General features: G+C 46.5%; 1 protein-coding gene across 4 annotated transcripts in view; it reads left to right on the plus strand.

The window, feature by feature from the left end:
• The first annotated feature begins 51 nt into the window (after positions 1-51).
• KDM4B (lysine demethylase 4B) overlaps positions 52-15,279 on the plus strand; it is an 81,473-nt gene continuing 66,245 nt past the window's right edge. For 3 of the 4 annotated variants that reach the window (XM_065858321.2, XM_065858322.2, XM_065858323.2), the window contains exons 1-5: positions 54-195; positions 10,343-10,490; positions 12,579-12,754; positions 13,480-13,594; positions 14,068-14,261. In XM_065858321.2, the coding sequence (XP_065714393.2) occupies positions 10,356-10,490; positions 12,579-12,754; positions 13,480-13,594; positions 14,068-14,261 (620 nt within the window). In that variant the 5' untranslated portion in view covers positions 54-195; positions 10,343-10,355. Of the gene's footprint in view, positions 196-10,342; positions 10,491-12,578; positions 12,755-13,479; positions 13,595-14,067; positions 14,262-15,279 lie in introns of all 4 variants that reach the window. The other variant, XM_071799555.1, reaches the window with a different exon arrangement.

The following is a 15,279-nucleotide window of genomic DNA, read 5'->3' on the forward strand; positions in this document are numbered from 1 at the left end:
CCCAATCCCTGCGAAGGTGGCGCCTGCCACAGCCAACGAGCGAGGCGAGGAGGCGGGCGGCAGGTGCTGCCCGGGGGATGCTGCGCTCTCCTCAGCGCCTCCCTTCCGCTCTGCCCCCAGCGCCGGGCCGCTCGGCGCTCCGCTCACGGGCAGCTCGGGGCCGCCGCCGCCGAGGGGGACCGCCGGCCGGCTCAGGTACGGGGCTGCCCGCCGTCCTCTCTTCCTCCCCGCGGGGGGCCCTGCCGCCGCCTGCGGCTCCACCCCCGGGACCGCGGCGCTGGAGCCCCCACGGCTCGGCGCTGCCCGCCGGCTTTCCTCCTCCTTCCCCAGGCCGAGTCCCTTCCCCACCGCCTCTCCTCAGTGACGGCCCCCGGCTTTGCCTCTCGTTTCTGGACGGCGGCCGCCGCGCCTCCCTCGGCCGGCCGGCCCAGCCCTCGGCCGGGCCCCGGAGACACCGGCCTGTGCGCCGGGACACCGGCCGGGCCCGTTGCGGCCGCTCCTCCCAGTCCCACCGCCCGCTTTGTGTCGGGAGCCCTCTCCGTACCGTGTTCTCCCCCGCTCACCCGGGCCCGGTCACCCCGGGAGATCGGCGTTCCAGCGCAGGGTTGTGCTGTGTGAGGGGGAGGCCCCGGCTGGTCCCGCACCCCCGGGGGTACCGGCAGCGGGCGCCGTCTCGGCGGCTGTTCCCCGCCACAGCCGATTTCTGGGTACGGTGGGTGACAAACCGGCGGTTTCCAGCGGGGTTTCCGCGGGGTGAGGGGGCTCCGGGGGCTGCGGGACTGCTCATCTCCCGGGGATGAGCGACGGGCCCGGTGTGAGGAAACCCGGCACCGACAACATGACACCGGCCTTTTCCCCCCCCTTTTTCGTCGTTTTCTTTCCCACTTCGGAAACTGTCAAAGTCTTAAGGCCCCATCGAAGCTTTTTATTGTCGTAATAAGCCCGAGTCGGACAGGAGCAGCCCTGGCTGCACACACAGCTCCCTCCTCTCGCCCCTTGGGCACACACGGTACGGGGTGGAAAAGCGAGGTGAGCGGCTCCCAAACTGCCAGCTGCGGGAGCTGTTTGTCCGGTCACGCTTTGGTGACTTGTCCTGGGTTTCAGCTGCTTTTTAAACAAAATAAATAGGTAGATGTACCAGGTTCTTTCGGGATGTCATGCGCGGTGGAAGGGGAAACTATTTAGGAAATCAAAGGTGGGACTTGGCTTTGCTTTGATACTGGCTGTGATCTGCATGGGTGAAGATGTTGTATGGGGGTGTGTAGGAGCTAGATGTGTTGCAGAAAGACTACTTTGGACTGCTTTGTTTTAAAGGATTAAAGTCCCAAATTAGGTTTAGTTTTGTACGCATCCCTTAACTCTGATAGCTCTCGTTAGAGCTGCTGCAGGGAGCGGCGCTGCTCACGGGCACAGGCGGTTCTTGTGCTGCTGGTGCGGCCGCGACCGCTGGAGTTTTGCTGTGTGACCCAGTTTGTGCTGGGGTGGTGTAAATACATTATTGTGTTATGTCAAACCTGACCGTTCCAAAGTTGCCTTTAACCAAAAGGAGTCAGTTTTATGGAATGCTGTTCATCAGAAACGTTGTAGCGTTGTTTTTCCCCTTTTCACACACGTTAAGTCACTTCTTTCTTATGAACTTTTCATTTTTCCTGCCGTCTCCTTTTTCTGTCTCGTTAAAATTGACGTTATCACTCGAAATCTCAAGACTAGAACTTAAAAGTTACAGTTATGTTTCAACAGTTACATAAACTAACCGTTGGTGTATGGAGGGGTAATTAATTGCTTTCAGACAGTAAGTTCCTAATTCTGAGGTTCCCCTGTAATGAGTGGAAGAAGCTGAGGCAGGTAGAGTGACTCCAGTGCCAAAGGAGTTGGTGGCTGCTGCTTTCTCATTACTGGTAGGAGTTGCTCCTATGCAAAATATATGTAGGTGGATATGGAGCTACAGTTTGCCTCTAAGACCCTCACTGAAACATCTTTTGATGGGCAAAATGCTGTTCAACACTCAGTAATGTATTATTCTCATTTTTTGGCTCTTTTTTGAGATTATTCGCTTAACCAACCCAGTGGCACCAGCCACTATATGGTGTTAGATACAGAAGTCAGTTTTCTCAGTAAGTTAGAGCACGTGGGCAAAAGAACAAAGTCCACAGGTCTGACGTTTAAAGTGTGACTTTAGGGCGAATATGGGGTTTTATATGTAAGACCTGACGTACGTCAGAGGTTTCACCGGCTTTTGGTGAGAGGTCGATAGTGAAACGCGCTTCCAGGGTCAGTGATTCCACCTATTTCCTCTAGATAATGCAAACACGGTGTTGGAACCGCTTCCCAGCCGGTTCGACTGAGCTCTTGGAGCAAAGTGAAGGGAAAACTATTTCTAGTGGTGCCGTCAACTCCTGTCATGTGCCAGATAACATTGTTTTACAGATCTGCAGGCACTTGGTGCTTTAAATTATCCGAAATAGAGACAACTTCTGAAAACTTCCAGCTATTTCCATATGAAAGGTCTCAAGTTGGGAAAACCAGTTTACCCAGCTGTGCTGGACGAGCCTGTTCGGTGTGTGGGGTTTTCTTGTACATTTGTCCAGAGTTAGATACTCTTATTTTCTTTTAGGATGTCCAGCTGTGATACACTAAACAGTGCGTTGCCATTCAGGTGACTGTAATTAACCTTCACATTTACATCTAATTTTGATCAATAGGGAAGTTCACCCAGAAGTAAAAATAAATGGAAATAAGGCTGAGACAACCGCGTATCGGTTCACCCGTTAGGAAAATCTCATTGTGGTCAGAGGGATGATGAACTTTATTTCCTGTTAATTAATTCTAGACAATATAGACCTGTGGGCTGGTGAATTTCCCACCTTTTCTGCCTCACTTTTTAAGGTTTTACTGTGTGCTGTTGGAAGGGATTTGCAGCGCCTGTTCCTGTCTGTCTGTCCGTGTGTTTCACGCAGCGTCACTTGCAATATCGCATCTGTTGATGGCAAAGATGGATGACAGCTAAATATGTCCCTGCAAGCCGGGGATTTGCTTAATATATTTGGGTGCCATCAGGATTCTCTGTGGCTGTGCAAGGCGCTGCTTGGAGTAATCATTTGTCTTCTATTGAACAGTCAAAAGATGGTTTGCTAGTGCAAATGGACAAACCGCAATCCCGGAGTAGTGCAGATTTACCATTTCCCATAGGTTTGCTGATATTAATGGCATGTTATTATATTGGATAATATAATAGTGGAATGAGAAAGGTGTTTCCCTGTTTTCAGTATTTGCAGTAAACTGGTCAGTGCTTTGTAAGATATTTTTTTAATCTTTGTTTTGCACCAAATGTGTTTTGTCACGACTTATGAATATGATCACTTACTATCAAGGCTTAATTAAGGTACTTATTTTCATATATATTTTCATGGAGTAAATGATTCTGTGTTCTGAATTAAGCGGTTCCTCAGTGGTGCTCTTACTGCGTGGTCGCTGACACAGGAGAACACATTCATATTCTGTATTAATATTCCTCCGTAATATCAGGTCCTTAGTCTGTGTGTCTCCGTCATGGCATGAAGGACCTGCAACTTAATTCTTTATTTCCTTTGCTGTTTCATGAAAAAAGCCACAATTCCCAATTTCTCGGAAAACTGATCGTTCTTTTGTTTCCTAAACCTATTTGATAAAAATACCATATTTGAATGTGGCCTAAGGATTTCCTGAGGTGTTCTGATATTCCTTTGCAATATCCCATAGGCATTCAGGGTGGTGGGGAGGACTTTGAGCCTCTGTGGGGTTTTTGTTGTAGGTAAGAAGTTTATATGAAGTTTATATGTTTGTTCTCAGTTCTGTGTTGGCAGCACCAGCAGCTTTGGCTGGATCTACGTGTTAAGGTTTGGAGCTGTAGCTTCCAGAGAGAAGAGCTGCAATAAAACGGAGCTGGGAGAGCTTTAAAATTGTCTGGTGATGTGAAACCGGCTCAGTTGTCTCCCAGGTTTAGTTTTATTTGGGGTTTTAATTTTCACTCCTTTCAGTTGCGCTTTTGGTTAAGAAGTGTGAAATGGAGATGAAATAAGAAATGCCAAAGAGCAGACTGTGGGGCTCCCCCTTCTCCTGCCTGTGCCGATGAGGATTTTAAGCTGTTTACAGGTGCGGCTGAGGGTGGGTGTTGTGTTAAAACGCTGTTGTGGAGCTGTACGAGCTGTGTGATGCTTCGGGTCCCCTCCTGGCTTCTCCTTTTGCTCAGTCTCTCCCCCACCAGATGATTTTCTGGCAATGCAGCTGCTCTTAAGCCTGGAATCTGGGTCAGTGTGTCGCACCCACTCTGGGCAGGACCTAAAGCACCTTGTGCAGAAAACACAACCGAGGTTCTGATTTTACAGTGCCAAAATAGTTGAAAGCACTTAGAACAACCACATTTGTTCAAATTCCGGCTTAGAAAAATCTGAAACGACCTGGAGAAGAAGTTGAGCGAGTTACTGAGGATGTTACTGCAGGCTTGGGGTCGTGGCAGGCTTGAGGAAATAGTGGTGGGAATTAATCCGCATGAAGGTATTAATCTGATATAGGAATTGCCTTTTTGTACAAAGCGGTGCAGTCAACTTTTCTGAAAGGTGTACAGTTTCTGATAACAATACACTGAAGTTTGTATCGCTCGCATTGAATTCGAGCGTCGTGCATTGAGTTAATAGTGGATTTAAAGAATTCTTTCATTAACAGAATTCTTATTTTGTTGCTGGTGAAATTTCTCAGGAATCTGAAGTGAGAACAAGAAGTTAATTCGGGCACACTTGGTATGTATTTTGTTGGGGGTTTTGTTTCATTTTGTAATTTTCAACTGAGGATCAGCTTCTTTTATTTTATCCCTCCTTAAACTACACTTATTTTCATGTCGAGTTTGCCCGGGACGTGCAGTAGCCTTGGGCAAAATTCATGGGCCGCTATTTTTACCCTCAGATGAGTCAACCCTCTCTTTTTCCAGTTATTATTGAAAGGCCAGGGGAGGTTTAGTAGATATCTTTGGATCAATAGACAGGAGTTTTCAAGGGAAATTGCCCGGTAAGTCACTGAAATTAAAAGGTTGAACAATTTGGGTGTTGAAACAAGATTAGAAGGTTTGTTACCATTGATATTCGGTTTCTTCTGTGATATGCGGTGCTGCCAGGCTCTGGTTGTGCTCTGACACATCCAGAGGGTTATCAGGAAAAACGGAGGGCAAGAGGGGTTTTAAGGTTTTGTTGTTATGATTTCAAAACCTTGCTTAAGATACAGCATCTCTCTTTGTCTCTCTGAAGTGCTCAAACAGTAAATTAGTTGCCTGCTAGCAGCTTCCTCCACGCGGAATTCCTTCCCCAAAGAGTGAGCTGCTGCGTTTTCAGCATTGAAATGAGTAATTTGTTATATATTAATGGTTTTTAGGCTTTGTGCTGGATACATCTCCTTTATGTCTTCAATTATCTAAGCTATTTAGATGTGCCTCATTTAGATCTTCTCGTTATATCTCCTCTTTTTTTCTTCCTTGGTATCTAGGACTTATTACACTTCCCTGCCTTGGGTTGCTGTGGGTTGTCCTTAGACAGTTTCCTGCAAGGCTGCATAATTCACTGTCCTTACGTAGCGTAATGAGCTGTGAACTTCATTTTCTTAAGTGCTAACAGCAGTTTTACTGGTGTGACAAGTGCAGTGATGTTTGTTGTCTGCATTGATTAGATTAAGAGTTAGTGGGTTCAGTGTTGTGTAATATAAGGGCAATTGGATTGAAGAGCACCAGTAACCCTCAGTCCATTTTTAGGCATGTGCAAACTCCGGTTTATATATAATAGGAGATAACAAGATCTCCTGTTTGGGGAAGAGAGACTACATTGTAGGAGGAAAATTTGTAATAAGTGTGCATTCTAGAAAAGTGTAATCCACTGAAACTCTTCCTGTAGTTGTTTCAGGTGTTTGAAACTCTGAGGCTGTGGTTTGAGATGGTGACTTGGTTCTGGTATAAGTTGGGGAATGAGCTATTAGAGAGCAGCGTAGGGGAAAGGGACCTGGGGGTCCTGGGGACAGCAGGGTGACCATGAGCCAGCACTGGGCCCTTGTGGCCAGGAAGCCAATGGTACCTGGGGTGGGTTAGAAGGGGGTGGTCAGTAGGTCAGAGAGGTTCTCCTGCCCCTCTGCTCTGCCCTGGGGAGACCACCCCTGGAATCTTGTGTCCAGTTGTGGCCCCTCAGTTCCAGAAGGACAGGGGACTGCTGGAGAGAGTCCAGCGCAGCCACCAAGATGCTGAAGGGAGTGGAGCATCTCCCGTGTGAGGAAAGGCTGAGGGAGCTGGGGCTCTGGAGCTGGACAAGAGGAGACTGAGGGGGGACTCATTCAATGTTTACAGATATAGAAAGGGGCAGTGTCAGGAGGATGGAGCCAGGCTCTTCTTGGTGACAACCAGTGACAGGACAAGGGGCAATGGGTTCAAACGGGAACACAGGAGGTTCCACTTGAATATGAGAAGAAACTTGTTTGGGGTGAGGGTGCCAGAGCCTGGCCCAAGCTGCCCAGGGAGGTTGTGGAGTCTCCTTCTCTGCAGACATTCAAACCCGCCTGGACACCTTCCTGTGGAACCTCAGCTGGGTGTTCCTGCTCCATGGGGGGATTGGACTGGATGAGCTTTCCAGGTCCCTTCCAACCCCTGACGTTCTGTGACTCTGTGACTTTGCGCTGTTGCTGTAAAAGTCGTGTTTTAAAGCCCTGTATCCAGAGTCAGCTCCCCAATCGCTTTACACTGTGGCACCACAAATCATCAGATTTGGCACAGGAGGAGAACAAATGGCCGCGGACGGGAGCTCCGTTGCTCTCCAAGTTGGTACCGCTGTGAAATTTCCTCTCACTTCAAAGTGCGGCCAACGCTTTGTTTGCTCACTGGGATTTTGACGGCTGTGCTGCTTCTTCTTTCGGCAGGGAGTGCCCACGGTGCCAGCGCGTGTGCCCACCGCCGTGCAAGCTCCATAACGTCTGTATTTTCTGCTCGGGGGGGATATTTCCTTGTGTTTTTTGTCCCCTTCCAACACAACCCAAGTGGAATCTTGTGGAGTCACTGCGGATGCTCTGTATCCTCGTCTCACGACGTTATTTTTGCTGCCTGTGGCTTGCGTGCAATGGTTTTGTCTACCAGATTTTGAATACCTACTTTCTCCTTTTTTTTTGCTATTCATCTGTTCCAAAGGGCTTTTTCCTTCATCTTTTTGAATTTTGGTTGGATGGTTTCAAGGCCTTTGGCAAAAAGCCAGGATGATGGTTTTTTTGAGGGGTTTGATGGTGAAAAATGGCACCTTTGGAGAGACAGCAGGTTGTTGAAAAGTGGTTTTGCCAGGTGTATACAGTGTAATGTATATGGTAGCAAGGACATATGTCACTTGGGTAGGAGTTCACCTTTAGACCTGGTGCCTTCTGTAAAGGGCTCTGGAGGTGCAGGGGTTCTGCTTTATCGCAGAAACTGATAATCCCAGAGAGCACGTTCAGTTTGTTTAGCAAGATTAAAGATGGTCTTCTCGTCTTACTGTACAAACAGAGCGAGTCTCTCGTCATAAATTCCGCCTGTGTTTTTACTGTTCAAATCCGGATTGATAACGGAGGGTTTATGGCGAAGCGGCAGGACTGGTTTGCATTATGTATTCAATATTTACCTCCGGCGCTGGTGCCTAAAGGTGGGTTTGTTTCTATTGATAATCACACCCTTCTGTGGGGTCACCCCCGACTCCAAAGCGGAGGAGAATGAGTTGGAATTTTCCCCTCTTGGCGATCGATAGCGAGGGAGCAGCAGGGAACGACTTGGACGTCCCAGCCTGTCCCTGGAGTGCAGATTCCCCATCCCGAAGTCCTTGAGCAAGCACAAGTCGTTCTCAGCCGGGTTTCTTGGGCTTTTTCTGCGCTGTACAAAGGTTTCAATCAACAGGTATAGGATTTTAGTCACAAAAGTGTCTCAGTTCGCATCAGTTTCACAGGGAAAGTTCTCATGTAAAAGTCACTGAAATGAAAAACTCCGCTCTTTGTGTCCGTTGAGATCATCTCTCTGGAGCCAAGTTTTAGGGTTTCCTTACCGTGGCTGCAAATTAGAGGGTATTTCATAACATTTCAGGTTGTTACTCTCTCTTACAAAGGAACAGAATGCATCCAGCCGAGAAATACCTTATTACTTCTTTTCAAGAACTAATAGGGACTTAGACTCTTTCTGCAAAATTGTCCTTTTCAGTATTAACAGTGAGAAGATTTTGTTCACATCATCACCATCCACTCTACTTCCACGGCAGAGCTGTGGATGAAAAAAGCTTTGGGTGTTCTGAGAACAGTTGGATTCTGCTGTGAAATCTTCCTGGTGAGCTTATTATGGCGCTGGTTTTTATGTGAGGATATCCTGAAAATCCCATAAGGAAGCTCCTGTCGCAGCCCTGGGCTTGTCCCACTGCCTCTGGTCCTTTGTAACACCAGGAGCTGCGAAGGAGTTACCGGTAAATACTGAGACTATTTATCCGAAATACACTGGTGCAAAGCAGTGAAGAAACTGGACACTGAAGCTGTAGAACTGATTCTCCCTTCCCAGGAGCTCCCTGGCTATATTTTTGCGATAACTTAATTAGTTTAGCTAGATGAGCGTACATTGCAGCAAACGTTATCTAGGGTAGGTGTTAACATGTCCCGTAGAATGAAGAGATGGGATTAAACGTGGAAAAAACTTGTGCTTTGTCATCTATGAACTGCAGTTTTCAGAGTACTGGGTGACGTTGCTTGTGTTGAGGCAGTTAGGCCCTTTAATTAATTAATTAAGCTTTGCATGAAGTGGTTTTTAATCCCCTTCCTGGAGCGGATATTTTGATTATTCATTCCCAGTTCAAAGCATAAAACCGGCAGTAGCTGGAGATGATCTTGAGGAAAAAGATGGAATAAAACCTGGCTTTGACTATTTATATTTTTTTCCCCTGGTTGCGGCAAAGCTGCAGATCCCGGGAAGGGATCCCTGGAGCAGATGGTGCTGGCACCGATCCCTCGGGACGGAACTGAAGCTCTTTCCCCAACCCGGTGCTGCCCAGCGGGGGAACTCGCTGGTGTTTCTAGACCCGCATTACAAATAACACAATCTCAGTGAGATTGCGGTGGAATCAAAGTTCAGGGATGGTTTCCATCAGCATCCCCGTCTCCAACAGTCACTTTGCTTTTTCTTCCAACTCTTTACCAGGATCACAGAATCCCAGAGTGTCAGGGGTTGAAGGGCCTGGAAAGCTCATCCAGTGCAATCCCCCCATGGAGCAGGAACACCCAGCTGAGGTTCCACAGGAAGGGGTCCAGGCGGGTTTGAATGTCTGCAGAGAAGGAGACTCCACAGCCTCCCTGGGCAGCCTGGGCCAGGCTCTGACACCCTCACCCCCAACAAGTTTCTTCTCAAATTTAAGTGGAACCTCCTGTGTTGCAGTTTGCACCCATTGCCCCTTGTCCTGTCACTGTTTCCTCTTGTATTTCTGCAAAACATTCGTGTAGTTGTTCTTATGGCTATAGATCATATGCTGAGGCAGCAGGAGGTGCTGCGGGGCTGGACCAGCACATGAGAGGCTGCGATTTGATGCGTGAAATTCCTTTAAAGACTGGGTTGGAAGGGCTTAGACTTGCAGACCATTGTCCATTTTTTACATGAAAGTTATGGAAAATTGTACCGTGCACGCTGATTAAAGCAACAATATATCAGTGTTGCTCTGTTTTGTTTGGTTTTTCTTAACACAAAGAGGACTTTTAGTAGCATCGGGAATACTTCTTGGCTGCTTTAAAATCAATTGAAATCCCGACATACTTTGCTTGTGGTTTCAAAGTCGCGTTTGACAAAGCAGAAGCTCCGTACTGCCCTCTCGTGATAACTCGAGCATATCGTATGTGCCGTGGGGAAGATTTTCATAGTTATGTTTGCAACCAAAATAGAATAGAAATAACAGGGTCAGAAAACCCAAGCCCACAGAGCATTCTGGTGGGGAAAACGCTTTGAGGGGCGGCTCTGAGGGTGGTTCTGATGAACCGAGGGGCCGATGCTGGCTCTGGATCTATATTTAGGCTCTATCCAGTCTCAGATGATACCGGTATCAGGACTTCCCTGATACTTGACCCTTCTTAGGGTCCTGCCAACAAATAACTAAGTGGATTTTTTGGTCAGAGCTCTTTGTGTTAGAGGATGGTACTTACAAATACTTACAAATACTTCCTTGGTGGAGCAGGGGAGAGAAATGAAAAATCAATCCTTGCCTTGCTGTGAAATTCATTAAAGCACATCGAAAGAAAATAAACCTTTTAAACCAGTATTAACTTCCTCTCTCCTCTCTCCCTTTTTGTCTCCCCTCTCCAGGCGTGCTAGAAGGATGGGGTCGGAAAGCCAGCAGAACCCTGGCTGTAAGATTATGACCTTTCGTCCCACCCTGGAGGAATTCCGGGACTTTGGGAAGTACATTGCCTACATGGAATCGCAGGGCGCTCACCGGGCAGGGCTGGCCAAGGTGAGTTGTCCTTCCTGGGCTCAGCTTTATCCCAGGTGGCCGTAAAGTCTGATTGGTTTGCTTTCATGTAGGGAGCGGAGTGTGGAGTTGAAAACTGAAACAGAGGTCGCAAGGACAATTTATCAGGAGAGGAAATGCAGAGGAGTTACAGGCCTTTCTTTAGAAGTCTTTATTTGCAGAATGACTTTTCCTAAATCTTAACCGGAAAAGGACACTCCAGCCCCTGCAGAGATGGGTTAAGGGTATTTCCATCCCCTGCTGCTGTTTCTGAGCATACACACAGTGTATCCATGTGCAGTTCCCAAATTCCTGAGAGCCTTTTTGACCTTTAGGAAGCAACCAGCTCTAAAGCCCCTTCTCATCCACATCTTTCCTCCAAAGCTGACGAAACATGTGAACTCTCCTTGTGAAGCTTCTGAATTCCAGTACAACTGCTTGGAAAGGATCAGAGCTGCCCGCTTAGAAAGGGCATTTCTATGGCCATTCCGTGTCGCACCGGAGGCTGAGGGTGATCTTTTGTTCTGTAGTTGTTACATACAGCATTTAGCAGAACTTAATAAAGCCCAGCAGACAAATAAAGCTGTTGGGCATGAAATAACTCTTATTTCTTGTAAAACATAGGTCAATTACTGGGTTTATTACAGTTCTAAATAGAGCTGGGTATTGAGAAAAAGCTCTGTGAAATGTTTCCTTGTCCACTCGAGTGTAGTAGCAATTACATTCCGTGAGTCTGTTAGGGTAGATTATTTTAATAAAGGTTGTTGGTGAATTCCAGATGTTGTAAGGAAATTACTCTACTTGTAGGACTAAATCTGAGCATTTCAAGTGATTTTTTGCATGTCTCTATTGCAACTGCGGCTCAGACCCTCGTAATGGAAGTAAAGCTCATCATATCCTGGAGAAACCGTGCCCGTGAAAATCAATAACTTGTCCTCCAGCCCCTGTAACTTTAGGTTAATCCTTACACCAAATTAGATTGCAGATATTTTGTTTTTTCATTCCATGTGCCCGCTGAATGTCCTACTGATTGTTCTCTGATCTCGAGCCTAGAATCATTGGCAGCTCTTCTCTTTTAAATTACAGATTTTTCTTCAAGATTCAGCACTGCTTTGCAGCAGTGTTTTTGCATACTCTCCAAAAACAAGGAAAGAGTTCTGGACACATTCCTCATGGTTTTATTTCACAGAACCCCAGAATGTCAGGGGTTGAAGGGCCCTGGAAAGCTCATCCAGTGCAATCCCCCCATGGAGCAGGAACACCCAGCTGAGGTTCCACAGGAAGGTGTCCAGGCGGGTTTGAATGTCTGCAGAGAAGGAGACTCCACAACCTCCCTGGGCAGCCTGGGCCAGGCTCTGCCACCCTCACCCCAAACAAGTTTCTTCTCATATTTCAGTGGAACCTCCTGTGTTCCAGTTTGCACCCATTGCCCCTTGTCCTGTCACTGGTTGTCACCCAGAAGAGCCTGGCTCCATCCTCCTGACACTGCCCCTTTCCATATTGATCCCCAGGAATGAGTCCCCCCTCAGTGTCCTCTTCTCCAGCTCCTCGCCGCTTTTTATTTAAGGAGTTGGACCCCGATGTGTCACCAGCAAATACAGAAACATCAATAACGCAACAGGATTTTGAGCTTTCCTTGTTAAAAATAAAACAAGTGAATAAAACAAAAAGAACCCAACCCAAAAGGAAACCCAAATGTGTGGAGTTGTAGAGATCCAGCATAAAGCTGCTGGAGTCTTTGTGCAGCTTTGCGAAGTGGTAGATGAGAGGAATTCCGTGCTGAAGTGAAGCACATTTGGCCCTTCTGGCATGCAGCGTATTTCCTTGGGATATCCATATATCTTTTTATCTTTGCCTCCGTACGGGTGGGACCGTGCTCTGACCGCGGCAGCGACTCCTGTGCGTCAGCAGATGCACAGCATGTGTCTTGTCGTATGTGCCGGTTATTTGAGATGCTGCTGTTACCCGATAACCTGCGGCAGGCTGAAATCCCTTCCGCTTAAACAGCTTGTTCTCCAGTACAAGTTGTGTTTGCCTGTTGTGAACATGAAGTGTTTATATTTTATTTAATTCCTTTTATTCCAATTCCAGGTGATTCCTCCCAAGGAATGGAAGCCCCGAAAGACCTACGATGACATAGATGACATGATTATCCCAGCTCCTATTCAGCAGGTGGTTACTGGCCAGTCGGGGTTGTTCACCCAGTATAACATACAGAAGAAGCCGATGACTGTGGGAGAATACCGGCGTCTGGCTAACAGTGAGAAGTACGTTGGGGTAAAGCGAATGGGCCAGTTGTGTGGGAAGCCTTTCTTCCTAGAAACACGCTTATTTATTGTTAAATAAATAGCCTTTTGGGGGAAGCAGCTTTTTCTTGAAAGCTTACCTCTGGAATCTCAAACAAGTTTGTAACTTGGTGCTTTGGAGTGTATCTTAGATCTTTTGCTGGGAGTTGGTGTAGAAAGATTCTTTGCAGTATTTGGCTGAGAATCTGCCTGAAAAGGATGGATAGAGACTCAAAAAGAGCTCTCAGCGCATTAATGGTTGTTCTGGAAAATGTGTTCTGTTGCTGAGGTAGAAATCCAAGCATCTCGGAGTGCCTGAGCTGATATTGATCACACGAGTGTCCCCGGAGTGACGGGGAGCTTTGCAGAGCACTTCAGTTCCCGGGGACAAGAGACTGAAATATTGCTGTACAGCACGTACAGCAGTGCTTTACCTGCCTAAAAACGGCATCTCCTGCATCCTTAGGATGGGGATCTGGTGCTTCACAGAAGTGCAAATCCCATTTGTCAATATGCAGTAAGAGGTTTTAATAGAAAGGTTTAAAAGGCAGTAAATTATATGAATCTGAATGGAAGTAAAAATGAAATGCACCTTCAGTAACCCCCGAGCGTGCCTGCTTTGACGTTCACGCTTCTTTTTCAGTTGCTTATCTGTGATGAGTGTTCCTTAGAACTTCTTACATCCTTATCTTTTCTGCTCTTATCAGGTATTGTACTCCGCGCCATCAAGATTTTGAAGACTTGGAGCGCAAGTACTGGAAGAATCTCACATTTGTCTCACCCATTTATGGAGCCGATATCAGTGGCTCACTATATGATGCAGTGAGTGAAATACTCTTTTATTAATTTTAAATATGAACACTCAATTCGTATTGCTCTTTTCTTCTTAAGGAACAATAATTCAGAGTTTACTTGATTTCAAGTCTAGTGTTTCTCATCTGTGTTCATCAGGTGAAGGACGACTGGATGGAAAATATCCTTGAGAGAAGGGTATTTTGCCCTTAGTTTATTAGTAGAACAGTTACTTAATTGGTAGAGTATCGCATAGTACAAGGGCCTCTTCAGAGAGCACGTGTAGGGAGAAGCTGGAAATCAATCCCTTTGTTACAGAGCTGTGGTAATGCAACCTTTTCATGGTTATTGATGATCGTTAAAGTAAGCTTTCTGGAATTAAATTAATGCAGATAACACTGGGATATCCACCTTTTAAGACATTGAAAGGAAGCCGTGGACTATTTTTCTGCTGTAGTGAGTCCTGATATGTTCCAGTACAAACCATTTATTTTGAATTACAGGATGTGGAAGAATGGAATATTGGCAACCTGAATACCCTCTTGGACATGGTGGAACACGAGTGTGGCATCATCATAGAAGGTGTCAACACTCCCTACCTCTACTTTGGGATGTGGAAGACGACATTTGCTTGGCATACCGAGGACATGGATCTGTACAGCATCAACTACTTGCATTTTGGGGAGCCAAAATCCTGGTAAGTGATGGAGTAGATGGATGGTACCTGTGCCCTCTGCCCATTGCAAGATCCTTTTCTTCAGGTCTACCTCATTCCATCAGGCCTATCGTATCTCTCACTTCCCAGTTTTTCCCCTCTCCTACTTGATATTTGAAAGCAGTTTTACTGGTTTCGTGCTGACTTGCTCAGAGCCCTCATTCCTGACTTCCTAGGAAAGCAGCAGAATTCAGGGAGCTCGTTGACATTACAAGTAAACCCAGATTTCAGCACTTAGGGCTTTTTGCAAGGGAAGGCACAGGAGAGCACTCGTACTAATGTGGGAGAGCAAATGGTGATGGGATTGTGTGGATGCTGCAGATGCACTTTAACAGTGAAAGACTCTTGTTCTTGCATTGTGCTGTAGTCAGGAAACATCTGTTACTTTACAATTTCTATTATTTAGCTATGTAAATGTACTTAGAACTCCAGGGACAAGGTAGGTCAAAGGGTCACTTTTTCATGGCAAATTCTTAGAATAACGATAAGCATTTTTCAACACTGTTATTGCAAGGACTGCTTGGAAATAACTTTCCACAAAAATAATCAACAGATCGAGGTGAAATTAAGCAGCTAGGAGATCTGGACTAAGTTACCAAGAACCATCCTGTCTTCTTTTTCTCTCAAGCATCCTATTCAAAAGTATAACCAGAGAGACTTAGAATCCCAGAAGAGCTTTGCGGAAGATCTCGATGTGACTAATAAATATTGACATTTGCGTGCAAATTAGAGCTTAAATGTCACCGTGAAGCTGCTGTCATTGTGCCCTGGCAGGGGCAGACACGATCCTCCCATCCCTCTGCAATACGAGTCCCCGGTGACACTGACTATCTCTGGGCTGTTAGTGCCTGCGGGCATTTAAAATCTACCGCTGTAATGAATGGATTTACTGTTCTTTTACAGCCTTGCAAAGGAGTGGAAGGAGGGACTGAATCTCTAATGTTCAGCCATAGTCTGAATGTGAATTGTTTAAATCTTTCCAACATGTCAGAAAACGGTT

Source organism: Patagioenas fasciata, chromosome 27 (assembly GCF_037038585.1).
Source record: "Patagioenas fasciata isolate bPatFas1 chromosome 27, bPatFas1.hap1, whole genome shotgun sequence".
Taxonomy (NCBI): domain Eukaryota; kingdom Metazoa; phylum Chordata; class Aves; order Columbiformes; family Columbidae; genus Patagioenas; species Patagioenas fasciata.